This window comes from Folsomia candida, unplaced genomic scaffold (genome assembly GCF_002217175.1).
Source record: "Folsomia candida strain VU population unplaced genomic scaffold, ASM221717v1 Fcan01_Sc009, whole genome shotgun sequence".
Classification (NCBI taxonomy): Eukaryota; Metazoa; Arthropoda; class Collembola; order Entomobryomorpha; family Isotomidae; genus Folsomia; species Folsomia candida.
The window spans coordinates 4,162,141-4,178,092 of NW_019091201.1; the positions used below are offsets into that span (position 1 = coordinate 4,162,141).

The following is a 15,952-nucleotide window of genomic DNA, read 5'->3' on the forward strand; positions in this document are numbered from 1 at the left end:
ATATCATTGGAATTTCAAAATGTGATGTAATCTTTAATGACTAATTTACATATATACATAATTAATTAAACTGCTATTTAAATATATAAGTAGCTGCACAATTCATATGTATGTAATTAATTAATTAAATTTAAACTCTTAATACTCTATTTGTAATTAATTAATAATAACATTAAATTATGTAAATTAGAATTGCGTATCCCACAAAAATTTTTCTGTGAGAGAAACTTTTCCAAATTTAGGGTAAGAAGTTTTATACGAAGTTTTCTTTCTGAAATAATTGACATAAGTGTCTATATAAAAAAGCTTTACGTGCTTTCTCTCATGTCTCGTCCACCACTTTTAAGTAAATAAATGAATAGAAATATATAAAAATAGTTAATTAATTCAATGTTTAGATTGTAGGTTCGGAAATTGTATAAAAAAATGACATTTACATAAAATTGTGAAGAGGAAATCTTAAAGTCTCTCTTGTTATAATAGTCTCGATTAATTACAAAATTAATTAAATCTGTGAAAGCAAAAAACAAACATATTGAGAAATTTAATACTTTGTTTGATATTGTTGTTTAATTGAAGTAATAATTGTATTTAAGTATGACTCCAGTGGCCGCGGAAGGGTGTGGACAATGTCCCCACGGTTGTTCGATGTCCCCATCATCTCCCCATCTTATATAAACCCCTCCCTCCCCTATCCTACAATGCTAATGTCCCCACAGCCTCCGCGGCCCCTGCTTTTATGTATGTACGACTAAAAGAAAAAAATATCAAAAGAGAGATGACGAGTAAATAATTGCGAATATTAGTTTATATTATTATAAACTTTATAAGATATAAATACCTAGATTTGAGACGTGCATATGTATTTAGTTAATTAATGTGAGACATTTACTAACGATCGTGTTGTTACGAAAAAAAGTTTAATAAAGTCATATCAATGTTTTTACTCTGGATATTTGCAAACAAACACAATTTTATTATGTATATTTTGCATATTTAGTTAGTTTTAGACATGCAATCGTATGTATGTTTTTGAGCCGTTCTTCTCCTGGACAGCCACCGATCGTCAAATTTGCAAGCCACGTTCCCGACCAAGCATAATTTAATTTCGTGTTTTGTGCGAATTAAGTAATTTAATTGTTCAATAAAGCCATTGTTTTGCACGCACAAATATTATTAATCGTGCATTATTAATCGAGTAAGGTTCATCAACTATACCCATGATAAAAAATCAAATTAACCGTTTGTCAAATCAACTTTTGGCGTGAAATTGACTCAATTTTTGTCTAAATTTTAGCCAATCTTTTCTATAAAAAAATCGATCGTGATGGAAATTTGATTTCTGTTCCCGATTTATAAAACCGATAAGAAACCCAAAAATAACAATGCCGGTCCAGACTCAATTGGATAAGAGAAAGAAAAATTATCATAAATAATTCTAATCATTTGTCTCACTTTGCCTCAAAAAGAACCTTTCCTAAAAATCGTCTCATATTTCCCATTCCTTTGTTTATTTATTTATTGATTACAAAATTTTATTATGTATGACGTTCAACCTTCACATGTATGTATCTTAAATTGAGCATAGCAGCATAACTAATCTCGAATTTTTGCGAAATTTCGGAGATTTCGAAAAAGTTTTGCAAAGGAAACAAATGAAGTTTTAGTTTGCAAAACCACAATTGTGCATGGTTTTATAGCATTTTACAAATTCATCATCTTTATTAAATGCTTTAGAAATTGCAAATACTCCATAAAAAACAAATTAAAATAGAATATAACAGAACTTTTTGTGCAGATTTGCGAAATTTTTTGCGAATCCCCTCCGGACACAGTTCTTTGAGATTCGCAAGCTTTGCAAAATGAGTTGCGATGCTAAATAAAACGTGCGTAGAGTAATTAATCTTTTAAAAATTTCAGAAATTGATTGTCAAGGAAGTCAAAATAAATTTATGTGCAAATTTGGATCATTTAGCGAATTTGATTTCATTTTGCACGCAAAAACTTTACCATTTTCGCAAAAACTTGACCATCATCATCATGGCATCTCGGGTCAGATTCTGACCAACAAGGACGGCACTTGGGCTTCTTTTGCAAACTCCCCCCTCACCGAGGGCCCTTGGGACCACGACCCCACTCTGCGGAGGGCTGCTTCCACCCCTTCAAATCACATGACACAAAATCTGCGAGCATCCCGCGAAACGACGCGACCCCTCAAATGGTATCAAAAGATTACCATTCATAGCATTTTGGGCGGAGCTGTGCGTCTCCTGAAGCGTCTCACCACCTTCCCCATGCTCTCCTCGGCCGCGATTTACTTCGATGAGGATGACCGTTTCGACCCCTCGGGTAAATAACATGTCTCAAAGAAACATACAAAAGTGGTGGCGTACAGTATAATTTAAAATGACTCCATGAAAATTACGTGAGTTATGACCTTTGACCTCGTCGTCACGGTCGTGGGTTGGTCCGAGGTCAAAAATATTGATGGCTTTGATTTCGTGGTGAAATTTCCTTTAAAATGACCCCATATGAAAATGAAGGCTAAATTTAATTTTGGACCACACCCCTCCGCGGTGTTCCGATTGACCTCATTATCGAACTTAATGGAGAACTCAAAATTAGAAGGACAAAGGCGATAACGGCATTTAATTATTTTGAGGTGTTCTGGAGATATCCTATTTATCGGAAGGACGGACGGACAAAAATATCACAATAAGCCCCACTTGATAATTTGCAGGGATGAGATAAATGCCAGGAAATAATATTTTTGACCTTTTCACAGGAAACCTGCGACCAGAACCGACGAATGACGACGAGGCTGAAATGTCCCCCTCCTCGGAACAAGTGGAGATTGCCGTCAACTACGAGAAAGCCACGCAAGCCTTGTTCGAAGCCATTATTCGATACCGGAAAGAATCCAAGGCCGCGAAGGACAACTACCACACGGTCAAAGTCGACCTGAAGCAGTTTCCCGAATGGAATGATGTCATGGTCGATAGGTTGCGGTCAACTTTTCAAGTCTTTGACATCACGGGGGACGGATTGCTGGACTTTGAAGAGTTGTAAGTTAACAATTTTAAACAAGTCGCTTTTATCGTACTGATTTTTATAATTCCTAAAAATTTAAGTTGTACCACGCTGGAAGAATTTGGGGACATTACATCCATCGAAACGAGGAAAAAATACTTTGCCACGATTGACGATGGTTCAGGATCAATCGATTTTTTGGAGTTTATCAGAGTAGTTAATTAACTTATTCAATTATATAAATAACTTATTCCTTAATTTAATAATTTAAACATCGATTTTTAGCTCGTCTACAAAGTGACGGTAAAAACGCCTCCCGGAGCTGAAGATTTGGCCGTGACGTTTCAATCAATTGATCGAAACATGGCCAGAATTCGCAGTTTGGATGTCGTCCAACAATTACAAGCTGGACTTTTCTAGTAAAATTATAAAACTAAAATTATTGTGTTAAGTGATTTTGCAAATATAATGCGTACCAGGTATACTATGAGTAGGCACGTGAATGTGAAAAATTTTACACTGAATATGCAACATTAACTAGAAGAACCATTTTGTATTAGATATTAAACATTAAAATTAAATTATTTTAATGGAGAATTGATTTAGTAAAGGCTTGACAAGCATTTATTTTCAACTTTTTCAAGTCAAACTTTGTACGTGCATCACTGCATTCATTAACTTTTACTTATCTTTAGTATAGATTACAAAAATATCAAATTTTTTTTACATATTGCTATTTCTAGGTTATCATACGTATAAATATTTCCACTATTATTTGAAAAATACATACATAAATATGTTCCCCAAAATACATACATTTCGTAAATATTTCAACGAACTTCGTCTCCTCAAAGAAATTAGACCCCCCAAAAAATGTATATAGCGTATTAAATTTAAATTACAAATTTTTCGAAAATTCTTATCATTTTTTTCGTACATATTTTGGTCTTTGTTCGTACATATTTCAACAATTTTTCGATAACCTGCAGGTTTCGAATGTCCATGTGATTTTTGCCTTCTAAATTTAATACGACAGTACAGTTAGAGGATTTATATCATCCCCTCTTAAAAGGTGGCTTATGGGGAAAGCATATCCACCTATACTTTCTTCAATGTCGGGCTCCAATTCATCCCAAAGCACTCCGTTCATACTGGACGATGGTTTGTTTTTAGAAGAAGACGAACACGTCCATGAACGCTGCCCTTCTTGGCGTCGGTCGTCGAAGCGATGAGCACAATCTGTCACGTAACGTGACGATTCATCTTTAAATTTTACGTGTCGAAGTGTCTCCAGTCTGGGGAAGGTTGTTGTCCCCAGTCGATTCAGCATGGTCGAGTTGCATTCCGCCACCAACGAAATGTTGAGCACTTTGAGCTGCTCGTGAACTAAAGGGCCGTTTCCGTCGGCGTCCAGAAGGGGAAAAATGTAATCCCAAATTTCTGTATCGTCGGATCGTCCAATGTAAAATAGGAAAACACTCAGGTTGGTAAGACAAGGAAGAGTGTGGCGAAGGGTACCCTGCATTAAAAAATGTTCCCTTATGCATTAATTACACTTTGGTCAATTCAACGGTTAATTCAATATTACGAGGGATCCTCAACAAGTAATGCGAAGGAAGGACATGAGATGCATGTGGCTAAGATGGATTATGGATAAGATTATATTTATTGAATTCCCGGAAACTTGTATTTTTAGAAAAATTTCAGTTTACTTCACTTATTCAGTGTTTCGTTTCTCGTGGGGTTGCACTGCAAAGCGAGAAAATGCAAGAAATGCGGGGTGCAAGACACTGGGAGAAAATGCAAAAAATATGTGCCATTTCGCCACGCGCGGTATGAAGTATAACGGCGGGGCGTAGGTTCTTGCGCCTTGCATTTCTTGCAGGTCAAAATAGCTGAAAGAAACCACTTTCGTGGTATTTCTTGCAAGTGGTTACTTTACTTGCATCCTAAACACTACTTGTTGAGGACCCTTCCTGTTTATTATACCTACCATGAAAATCTTTCTGAGACACATCACGTCCCAGAGACTTCTTTTGTCCAAATTCTCCCCTGGTACGGGACAGGAAATAAATCCCTCGGAGTAACAATAAAAACAGTATTCCAAAGACGTAAGAACCCGTAGCTGTGGGAGTGAAATGGGTGTGTACCATTCATACGGTTTGCTACGTTCGACCCACCACAAGATCAGATTTTTTAGGGTGGCACTATGCTGCTCTAAAATGGGGTATAAATGATGAAATTTGTGGACACCCTGCCCCCCAAGATTACTGTAGACGAAGAGATGGAGTCTTGTCAGGCTGCGGGGAAATTACTTAACCGGGCAAAATTTGTGGCGTCATCATGAATGAGAGAAGCAATAGCTTCTACTAAATACGACCCAGAAGCTTTAAAATCCTGGTTCACTCGCCCATATTGTTCCCATCCGGTTAGGTCAAGGGTTTCAATATTGGACCGGGAAAATGTGCTCATAAGATGCTTAGCCCCGATTTGACTTAGTACCTCGTGGTTCCGATATTTCTGAAATTGGCGAAAGTCTAAATAGTCATTTGCTTTGAACTCAATCGGTTTCAATGGGTTACGGCCGGGTAAATCTTGGATGGATAACTCGGTGTGTTCTGTGAATCTTTAGTTAACTGTGCGTCAACTAATTGCTCTGTTTTGGCTACCTATCTGGCTACGAGTTACCCAAACATCCGTCGACGATTTACCACAACCCGTTTCAATTACATACATACCAATCCCAAGCGTATTCCCAGCACGGACACCTGACTCGATAACCCTTTGCCCAACGACGACAAAGCTTTGAATCCTTGATTTGAAAATGCGATGAAATCCAACGAACAAATCTTAAGTTTAGGCAGGGCTATTAGAATTTGGACGACATAGGCGGCATCCTTCTCATTTTCCAGGCTCATTTCAAGTCTTAGCTCGGTTACAAAACGTCCAATTTTGAAGAGTGTATTTATAGCGACGCAATTCATGGCGGAGGCCACGCAAAGGCTGTGGAACGCTTCATGTTCGGCGAGTACAAATTTGTTATAAGCTTGGTACTCGGGCGAATCAAATTCCATGTGGTGGAACAAATTAAAATGCGGTCCCAAGTACCGCCAGGAGCAGGTTTGGAAGGACAAGAGAAGGGTGTGACTGAGTCGTCCACCCGTAACGAGTGACTCCAACTGCGCCAATGTTGATGTAGAATCCTCAAAATGTTGCGGTTGAAGGCGGAACATAAGGTCGAATTTTCGCAACAATTTTAACCCTTCTTTCGCCCACGTGGTGGAAACGAGTCGAGCAGTGAGAAGGCAGTCGAGGTCCAATTTTCCGAGAATAGTTCCAAGCAGCTGAAATAATTGCAAAAAAATTAACACTGAAAAATTTGGTTTACAGATTAATATTTTATGCTGATTTATAATTGTAAATATGTCTACTTAGGAATAATATTTTTCTTGTTGGCGTTGACGTGTAACATGCATTTTTACAAATTTCTACTCTAAAATTTGTATCTATTAATAATTTAAATTGTATGTATGCAGATATAAAGGTAGGGAATTATTTGCATGCATGTGTTACACTTACAAGAGGATTTAGTAGAACGGATTCAACAGGAAATTGGTGACTAGGTGGTGACGAACAAGAACAAGATTCTTCAATTTTCTGACTGGTGTCCTCCATTTTTTCCAAGACTTTACTTGAAATATCATGTAAAAACTATCGGCTTGCAAAAATAGGTAAAAAACTAATACACACACGCAATTTACGGTAAAAACAGACACATGGATGTGGTAAACAATGTACATACGTGGAGAATTCCGCTATTATACTCGGTGAAAGTCGGGCTAAAGAAGGGTACAAACAAGGACAGTTTTAAAGTCTAAATATACATGAAAAAGCAGGACAATGAGATTTGTATTACGAATTTGGGGCTTCACATCCATGGCATGACTCGATTTATGTATGATTTTCTGCTAAAGTTCCCACTAATTAAAATTAGTAAAGAGAAAATCAAACAAATTTCATGATTAAATGATTTCCTTATAAATTTACATTTTTAAAGGTTCATTTACATAGTGCGAGCAAAATGCACAATTTTTCCGATAGCTTTGTGTTATTACCTTTGCGCTTATCTCTCATCATTGATCAACACTTTGACCAGTTTCTTATCCTTTGGTTGGATTAGTTGACTTGACTTCAACGCGGCGATGATAATTTATCATTGATAAACATTAAATCCGCGCTTGGAATGGGTTCCAACAATTTGACAATGTTTGCAGAAGCAGCAGAAGCTGTGGGGACATTAACAATGCAGGATAGGGCAGGGAAGGGTTTATACAACAGAGACAGATGATGGGGACATCGAATAACCTTGGGGAGGGGACATTGTCCCTCTGTCTCCCCACACTTCCGCGGGCACTGATTGTTTGCATACATTTTTACTTTTTCCGACTTTTGCATGTTAGAATTGTGATGGGTAAAAAATTTGGCTTGGGTATCTGCTCTCTGTTTGGGATTTTTCCAATATTTTTATTATTACTTACATTTATACCGGAATTTAGGTCACAGGGCGACAGGGCTAGAGGACCTCCCGAAGGTGTAGGATAGGACCATTGGTTGTTAAGAGCTTGTGTAGCTTCCACGTTGGGATTCTTAAATAGTTAAAGCTAGCCAGACCGGATCAGTTTAATGCCATTCTGCTCAAATTTCAAATTCATAATTAATAAAATTGTGAGTTCGAAATTCGAATGCTAGCATTATTTTCAAATATGCACAATCCCAAACAGATAACAGTCAACTAACAAGCCATCAGTGACATTTTCCCCCCAGAAATTCAGCGAAATCGTATCTCGCCCCTCCTCCTCCAACCCCACAATGCCAATGCCCCCCCCCCCTACTTCAACTGCAAACCATGGTTGAAATTCGATGGAGTTTTGTTTATTTGCACGGAAGTTAGAATTGTGATGGGCAAAAAATGTGGCTTGTTTATCTGCTATCGGTTTTGGATTTTTCCTTTATTTTTATTATTACTTACATTTTTACCGGAATTTCGGTCACAGGGTGATAAAGCTAGGGCCTTCCAAAGGTGTGGGATAGAACCTTTGGTTGTTAGAGCTAGTGTAGTTTCCACGTTGGGGTTCTTAAATAGTTAAAGCTGGCCAGACCGGATCAGTTTAAATTAAACTGTTTAATGTCAAATATCTGTTCAAATATCAAATTCATAATTAAAATTGTGAGTTCGAATGATGCTAGAATTATTTTCAAATGTGCACAATCCCAAACAGAGAGTAGTAAACTAATAAACAAGCCATCAGAGACGGGGGACAGGGGGGACATTGTCCCCCAGAAATTCAGGTCACTGTCCCCACGCTTCCGCCGTCACTATGACGTGCCGACCACGAGCCACAAATAACTAATTAGATACGTTTTCAATTTTGACCTATTTTTCTCACTTTTCAATTCAAAGTCTGATTTAACAGCTTAAATTTCTACTTGTTCCGTTTAATTACTGGAGAAATTGACTCCATCATAATGGAAAAATGAGCTATTTAGTTTATGGTTCAATTAACACTTTGGATAATTTTTATGATAAAATAGCAAATTAATTAATCTGATATCCTATTTTGCGAATTAATTAATTATTTTTAAATGTCCTCAAATGTTTATAATTTACTCAACTCAAGTTGCACGTAGCCAGCCACCTAAACTCCAGTCCAGACATTGATATTTAAATATTTAAAGTAAATCAGTATGCAAATTAGCGACGCACCACAGTTTCTTTGTTCAGCCGGCGAGTGTGCAAAGCGAGAAAAGCCGCGTACGACTCGAGCCCAGTCCAACTTTGGTTCTCGTCCTGCTCGCGTCGTCGATTCGTTCGCTCCTCGCTGCGGAATATTTTCGAGAAGAAAAGTCGCTGAAGATAAGGTAAGTCTTAATTAATTAATTAATTAAGTCTGCTAATTAATTATTAGTTAATGGAAGATAATCCGAAATGGTGACACATTATTTAGGGAAGGCATCAAAGAGACCAGTTTCTTGTTTTAATTTTACGTATTTTAGAACGTTTTATTGTCGTTTTTATTTTATTTCTGAACGTTTTCTTGTTGAACGGGCCTGCATGATGACTTGGTGGTGGTAAATGTCAACTGTTGTGTCACACAATTTGTGTTAATTTGCATGTCTTTACAATGTTATATTCTGGTTATTCAAAGTGATGGAAGGGTCGTCTTCCCGAACCTTTCCACAACCTGGTGGTCGTGGTCGTGGACATGGGCGCGGTAGTGGGTTTCGATCCCCCCAGGGTGGTGGGGATCCATCAGTCGGACATGAAATTGACTATGACGTTGACAAAACCGGTGACTTTAACACTGATAAGCAGGATACGGCCGAACAAAAGGCGCTCTTTTACAAACCTCCCTCATATACTAAGCAATATTCTTCTTCTTCCTTCAATAATACTCCACCTTCTCAAAGTTATCATAGACCGCAGCATCAAAATCGGCGTTTTGATAATCATAATAATAAAAATAGAAATTCAAACTATGATCGAAATCGATTCCAAAATGGGAGAGGTGGTGGTGGCGGTGGTGATAGAGACATTTCTAGAAGTGATAATTCTCCAAATTATTCAAATCCTGCCTTAAATTCCAATCCCAATCATAGCAATAATTTCAACAACATTCCTTCCCAAATGAATGAATCGAACTCTGGTCCGCAATCTCCTTTTAGCATAAATTTTTCCAATGATCGTAATATTCCGGTTAGTTTTCCGTCAAATAAATCTGTCCCTCGTCCTCCTGCATTCCGTGACGATTCGCGATTTGCGAATAATAAATTTGACTCTCCCGACCAAGACATGACGCGAGATTCTTCTTCAAGACGAGGGGTGCCAATGTCCTCTCGAAACCATACTGGTGGTGGTGGCGATGGTTATCAGTCAGATTGTCCGTCTGGGTATGAGGATTGAAAATATGTGATGCTTTCATTTGCTTAAAAATTCTGTTTACCGAGTGAAAGAAAAGTTTAGAGTTTCTTGCAAATTCTTTAAAATTTGGAATGAATGATAAAGCTTTAGTGTACTGCATTGCAAATTTATTTGCCATTTAATTTGAAGCTGCTTATTTCCCATTCCCATCCTACAAAGAAAACAGGTAAAAAAGGTTTGTTTCATGCCAAGCTATGATTTGCTATTGTTTTTTTATATTTGAGCTGGGTTCAAGTTTATTTAGCTGTTCTCTATAATCTAATAAAATAATTAGTAATAAATTGCTTGTTAGATTATCCGCTAGACCCAGTGGTGCTGTTCCTGCTCGTCACAGCTCAGGGATGGTGCTTTCGAAAATTCAAGACCCCGCTACTGCCGGCGTTGTTCCTCCAGCTTCTGAAGTAAGTTTTATTGGCACATTTTCATTAAATTCGTTGACATTCGTTGACATTTGATAATTTACTAATGATCTTTTTATTACAGATTACATCGTTCTTCCGAGAGTTTAAACCCATCGATTGTCATTGCTGTAACCAGTTGATGGGATTTCAGCATCGAGTTACTGGGTACTTTTTTTGCACGTCGGCATGCATCGAGAGGGATGGACATGGACAAGGTGCCAATGGGTTTGTAAGACCTGCTCTGTACGAAACAATTTACTATACATTAATATGCAACTTTCTTATATGAGATTATCTAAGTATTGTTATAATTACTGCAGCACTGGATCTACTGCCTCCACCCCAATTCCTCCGTCCACTAGAACTCCCCCTGCAGGGAATGTGTACAAAGAAAGGCAAAGAGATGAAAAGCCATTGGACAGCTCTCCGAATAAAGCAAGGTGACGACACTTGCTTAATTAAAGTAATAGTGTTGATTTTCTTCATTTAAATGAACATTAAATTGTGTTAGCAGGGATTTTGGGAATCGGAATGTCGTTCCTTCTCCCCTCAATGGACCTCAAGAAGTCCAACATCCTGCAAAGAGAAACATTGCAGAGACACGAGCTCCTCCTCCTTCTCCACGTGTGCCAGAATTTGCTCCTCCAAAGAGACCGGACGAACCATCGTACAGGAATGTATCTACGATTGCCAAGCATGAAGAAAGATCTCGTCCGAATTCGTATGATACAGTGGATAAGAAAGCGCCTCGCATGGCGACAGAGGAAGAACGCCCAAGTGCACTTTCACCACCAGTTCCGGCTCCCATTGCTGCTCCGGCCCCGAATCCCGACATGATTGCTGCCGCAAGCATTAGGAAGACAAAACCAGTCAATCCATTTTTCAAGAAAATGCCGGGTGCGTTGGATTCAGAGAAGCCAAAGATATCAGGAGATGAAGAACGACAAGCACGAGAAGTTGAGGACAAACGACAAGCACGAGAAGTTGGGGACAAACGACAAGCACGAGAAGTTGAGGACAAACGACAAGCTCGAGAACTTGATGAGCAACGCAACCCTCCACCACGTCCCAAAAGAGTGGAACAAGATCAACCACCCACTCAGCTTAAGGTCCAAGCAGAACCTCAAGTTCAAGCTGCTGCTGCTAGTACTCCTCCACAATTCGTGAAGAAGGTGGCTGCTAAAGAACCCGAGGTCCCTCGAATCATGTGGCAATCATGCAAATACTCTGACAGCTTGGTTGAAGGTGCACCGGTTAAGATGAGCTTTATGTGGAACGTTAACAAGCTGCAGGTTGTTGCTTCCGCGGACGAAAATCGGTTGAATACTTTGCAAGATAAGGTTGGCATGCATCTGAAACTAGGTACACATGCATTTGTTTATGTATTTATTAAAATTTATCAGATTTCAAAAAAACTGACTAATTTTGTACAATTATTCCACAGTCCCAAAATTGTCTCGCCCACCAGTCATTGACGAGATGGTCCTTGGAGAATACAACGGCGAGTACTACCGAGGCCGTGTGACAAAGATTAATGGAGATAAGTACAAGGTCGTCTTTGTGGACTTTGGGGATGCACAAGAAATGCCATACACTGAAATGTACCCGATTTCTGAGTACCTACTGGAGGTGATTAACCTATTCCTTTGTAGAATAATAGAAATAATGATGTCAATCAATGTGTAACATTTATTATGATTTACAGGATCCGATTTTCAGCACAACTTTGGTCCTTGAAGGAGTTGCAACTCCGAAAAAGAAGGTGAAAATCGGGAAGAAGTTGAACGACTTGTTCGAAAATGAGATGATACTGCAATTGGTTAGTTTATCAGATTTATAATTTTATGCGGTCATGTAAATTGAGACATTCCGTTATTTTTTTCCAGCTCGAACCACTCGTCGTGAGTGATGCCCAGTCTTACAAGGGAGTTCTTTGGGTTGATGATGAGAAGCATTTGAACGGACTAATTTTCGACGTTCTTGCAAAAATGGAAAGTGACGCGTCGGCAGAAAGTAAATGATGCAAACGTTACTTTTTTTCTCATGATTCAAATATGCATCCATTCAATCAACTACTTAAAAATGCATTAATTTCCGGTTGCAATACACATGTTACCATTTTTTCTTTATAATTACTGCCATAATACTTTTTCTACTTGACTGATGAACTACTGATTATTTTTTGAAGAAATTTATTTACTCGTTGAACTGATTATTATTAATGAGTTGGATTCTCATTTTAGAGTATACTTTTGTTACTGGAAATGTTTTATAGCCATGATAATACTTAATACTTACTTTTTTTGGCTTTTGACAATAAACATTGAATATTACATGAAATCTTAAAGATTTGAGTATTCATAAATTCACCATTATTTCGAAACATGAAATCAACATTGTATCGCTTGCTTGACATCTATTTTCCTAACTTTCACTCATAATGGAGGTCTCCCAGCGTATGTCCTCCGATTTTGACAGTGTCAATAGATCAGAAATTTAGTTAGCAATAATAAGACGCAATCTCCCAATGGGCACATTTGGCAGAGATATTTGCATCCCAAGAGGAGAAAGCACGCAGTAAAGTTTGGCAAATTTTACACTTTCCAAATTTACTGTGCGTTTTCTCCTCTTTTGATGCAAATATTTCCATTGTTTCCATTATATTTCCATTAATGTGACCATTGGGAGATCACATCATTTTCAAATTTCATATTAATTAAATTGACACTAGTTTGCTCAAAATCGGGGGGATACTCTGGAAGACCTCCATTGCCAGAATACTGCATGATCTTTCTATTCTATTGCAATTGCAGGATCTATGAAACAATATTACGACATCCCAAAACTGGACGAGCTCCTTCCCATCGCCAATTTCCAAGAGGAATTCCATCGTACTGGAAAATTGACTCGAACCTTGCTCAAGCAAATTCAAGCCTCAATTTTAGAAAGTTACACCACCCAAGCAAAAGTGCAGCAGAACATGATTGAGCACGAAATGTCGCCATGCTTGTGGATTCAGCACGTCCTGCTCGGCGGTTATGCAGGTGGGCATGCAAAGGTGAAATAGTTACCAGAACAATTAATCCTTAATTGACGAGGTAGTTAGTTACTGCCTTACATTTATTATTTCATACTTTTATATATTACACGTTCTATTCTACACATAATAAAATGTAATGACTGAATTGCACAACAAAATCCTTTACTTATTTAATTGCTTACTACAGACTGGAATGCTTTGTTGTATCAAGAAGATCATAACTGCACGGAAAATATGTCAAAGTCTACTCTCTACCGAAAATTAATTGATAATGATCATGACGATTCTGATTGATGAGGATTTATGCTCCAGGTGTGACGATAGGTCCGGTCCCCTGAAACGGAAAAAACGACGAAATTAGTGTCGTATTACCTGAAAAATGTGTAATTTAGTGACAATGTTCTTACCCATTCCTGCTGCATTACGAGGGCCACATCTCTCTTTATAATAGGACCGATTAATGGATTCATTTGACACATATAGCAGCATAACCAACTGTAATTTTAGACCAAATCATAATTAATTACGTATTAAATTATTCAAAACTGTTCATATTTTCGAAAATCACTTACAATAACCAACAGCACGCTCCCGTCAACATCAAGACAACTTGGACCACTCTATAATTTAAAGGAAGCAATTAATTAAATCAAATAATTCCTCGAAATTAGTGGTTTTGCAAATTTCTAATTAAAATTATAATTTCCAAATATTTTATGACTCACCCTCGGTTTGGGCCTTTTGGAACGAAAAATGGGAGCACGATACCAACCACACCCCACAAAATGGTGAAGAATAGAATGGGAAGGGCTGTCGCACCCATATTTTAAAAATTTAAATGCACTTTAAGTTTAAATAATAATTTTAATCTTGGAAGAATTGAATTTCTGAAAATCTGTGAATTATTTTGACTTGAATCCTCCTTCTACCTTTTACCTTCCGCTGTAGCCTCACCCTGCCTCGGGCAGAGTTTAGTCTCTCGGCCGGGGGCGTGTTGAGATGTCACAGTACGATTCTTTGAGTGAGATGAGGCAACATGAGAATTGAAAAAGTAATGTAATGAAGAGGCAACATGAGAATTGAGACAAAAAAGTAATGTTGTACTTGTGCATCAGCTATTCAACATCTTAGGAAAGTTGAGTGAAAATGCCAAAAAATTGCAAAAAATTGGCTACATTTCTAGTAGCATGTCTACATTTCATAATAAATAAGTATGCAGGAGGAGACATGAGATGATGCTCCTGTCGTCATGTCCGTCCGTCTGTGCGGTCAGGTAAATTGGGGAATAATTTTGATACAGGGACCCAACAAATAAGACACTGCTTTTCAAAATCAAAATAGCGAAAAATTCGTCATGAGATGAGGCAACTTGAGAATTGAGACGTAACCCATCACTTATTCAACATCTTGATGAAACTTGAGTGAAAATATTTGTACCAAGCAATTCCTAGAAATCGGCAGAATTTCCAGATCACATCACAAATCTGCATGTCCACCATAAATAAATATGCAGGGCTGGGCTTATAAAACCGTCGTCATGTCCGTCCGCCTGTCCAGTCCGGTTTGCGAGGCAAATTTGGGAGTACTTTTAAGGCAGACAAGTTACACACACTGCTTTTCGAAATTAAATTAGTGATAAATTCGTCACCGTAAGTATAATTCTTCAAGGTGAGGCAACGTGAGAATTTAGAGTTTCAAACTATTTGAGATGACTCCAAAATAACTTAATGCATCGGTTATTCAACAAAATCTTGACGAAATCTGAGTGAAAATATTTGTACCAAAAAATTTCCAGAAATTCATCTACATTTCGAGATCACAAATCGGCATGTACACATTTCCCCATAAATGCAGGACGGTCCATTCGTCAGTTCGGTCTATGATTATTCAAATTTTGGGGTGTTTTTAAGACAGGAACCTAACAAACAAGTTACACGAAATTCGCCCCCGTGTATACAATTCTTCAAAAATTTGAGGCAACTTGAGAATTGAGAGTCTCAATTCTCCAATCATTTGAGACGAGTAGCGTACGTAACGGATCGGTTATTCAACATCTTGACGAAATCTGAGTGAAAATATTTGTACCAAACAATTCTCAGAAATCGACCACATTTCGAGATCACAAATCGCGTCAAGCACATTGCTTAAAAGCTTATTTTTGACATCTGACAAAAGTATAAATGACGCAAGTTGGAAATCTGGAATAATCTCTGATCTGTAGTTTTTCGGTCTGGATTGCGGTTTGGTTTGGTCATATCGACGACGACCCGACCAGACTGCATGATCACTTCACACACAGTGGCCGCGGAAGCAGTGGGGACACGTGGGCATATTAACATTGTAGAATAGGGGAAGGAGGGGTTTGTATAACGTGGGGAGATGATGGGGACATCGAACAACCGTGGGGACATTGTCCCTCTGTTCTGCGGCCACTGACCTCACACGTACACAAGATTGCTCAGTCAGATTACTTACGTGAGTCAGACGCATAGAATTAGATAT

The 15,952-nt window shown here is 38.1% G+C and overlaps 3 protein-coding genes across 7 annotated transcripts; 1 reads left to right on the forward strand and 2 right to left on the reverse strand.

The window, feature by feature from the left end:
• Positions 1-3,627: 3,627 nt before the first annotated feature.
• LOC110854362 lies at positions 3,628-8,737 on the reverse strand. Of its 4 annotated transcripts, none has more exons than XM_035854844.1 (9): positions 8,704-8,737; positions 8,060-8,226; positions 7,569-7,721; positions 7,146-7,316; positions 6,947-7,010; positions 6,610-6,869; positions 5,769-6,374; positions 5,024-5,550; positions 3,628-4,549 (listed from the first exon to the last, which is right to left on the reverse strand). In XM_035854844.1, the coding sequence occupies exons 6-8, from the start codon at positions 6,703-6,705 to the stop codon at positions 5,326-5,328; spliced, it is 927 nt and encodes a 308-aa protein (XP_035710737.1). In that variant the 5' UTR covers positions 6,706-6,869; positions 6,947-7,010; positions 7,146-7,316; positions 7,569-7,721; positions 8,060-8,226; positions 8,704-8,737; the 3' UTR covers positions 3,628-4,549; positions 5,024-5,325. The 4 variants fall into 4 exon arrangements, with proteins under 4 accessions (XP_035710737.1, XP_035710735.1, XP_035710738.1 ...); XM_035854842.1 differs by lacking the exon at positions 8,704-8,737 and adding an exon at positions 8,478-8,692; XM_035854845.1 differs by lacking the exon at positions 8,704-8,737 and having other exon boundaries at positions 6,610-6,741; positions 6,833-6,869; positions 8,060-8,692.
• A 123-nt stretch (positions 8,738-8,860) lies between these two features.
• Positions 8,861-13,600, forward strand: LOC110853835. 2 transcript variants are annotated; one of them, XM_035854839.1, is made up of 10 exons: positions 8,861-8,949; positions 9,237-9,978; positions 10,302-10,410; positions 10,493-10,653; positions 10,731-10,850; positions 10,922-11,772; positions 11,855-12,039; positions 12,116-12,229; positions 12,297-12,423; positions 13,224-13,600. In XM_035854839.1, the coding sequence occupies exons 2-10, from the start codon at positions 9,239-9,241 to the stop codon at positions 13,475-13,477; spliced, it is 2,661 nt and encodes an 886-aa protein (XP_035710732.1). In that variant the 5' UTR covers positions 8,861-8,949; positions 9,237-9,238; the 3' UTR covers positions 13,478-13,600. The 2 variants fall into 2 exon arrangements, with proteins under 2 accessions (XP_035710732.1, XP_035710733.1); XM_035854840.1 differs by having other exon boundaries at positions 10,925-11,772.
• On the reverse strand, positions 13,510-14,397 carry LOC110853836 (V-type proton ATPase subunit e 2). The gene is made up of 4 exons (XM_022102178.2): positions 14,176-14,397; positions 14,023-14,070; positions 13,858-13,945; positions 13,510-13,784 (listed from the first exon to the last, which is right to left on the reverse strand). Exons 1-4 carry the CDS (start codon positions 14,271-14,273, stop codon positions 13,752-13,754), a joined length of 267 nt encoding a protein of 88 aa, XP_021957870.1. The 5' UTR covers positions 14,274-14,397; the 3' UTR covers positions 13,510-13,751.
• Positions 14,398-15,952: the final 1,555 nt, after the last annotated feature.

Coding starts and splice junctions, on each gene's coding strand:
- LOC110854362 (XM_035854844.1), bottom strand. CDS start 6,705: ATGGAGGACACCAGTCAGAAAATTGAAGAATCTTGTTCTTGTTCGTCA. Junction 6,375..6,609: donor CCGTTCTACTAAATCCTCTT/GTAAGTGTAACA, acceptor CAATTATTTCAG/CTGCTTGGAACTATTCTCGG. Junction 5,551..5,768: donor TGGGAATACGCTTGGGATTG/GTATGTATGTAA, acceptor CGCCAATTTCAG/AAATATCGGAACCACGAGGT.
- LOC110853835 (XM_035854839.1), top strand. CDS start 9,239: ATGGAAGGGTCGTCTTCCCGAACCTTTCCACAACCTGGTGGTCGTGGT. Junction 10,851..10,921: donor AGCTCTCCGAATAAAGCAAG/GTGACGACACTT, acceptor AAATTGTGTTAG/CAGGGATTTTGGGAATCGGA. Junction 12,040..12,115: donor TTTCTGAGTACCTACTGGAG/GTGATTAACCTA, acceptor TATGATTTACAG/GATCCGATTTTCAGCACAAC.
- LOC110853836 (XM_022102178.2), bottom strand. CDS start 14,273: ATGGGTGCGACAGCCCTTCCCATTCTATTCTTCACCATTTTGTGGGGT. Junction 13,946..14,022: donor GGAGCGTGCTGTTGGTTATT/GTAAGTGATTTT, acceptor CTAAAATTACAG/TTGGTTATGCTGCTATATGT. Junction 13,785..13,857: donor TCGTAATGCAGCAGGAATGG/GTAAGAACATTG, acceptor TTTCCGTTTCAG/GGGACCGGACCTATCGTCAC.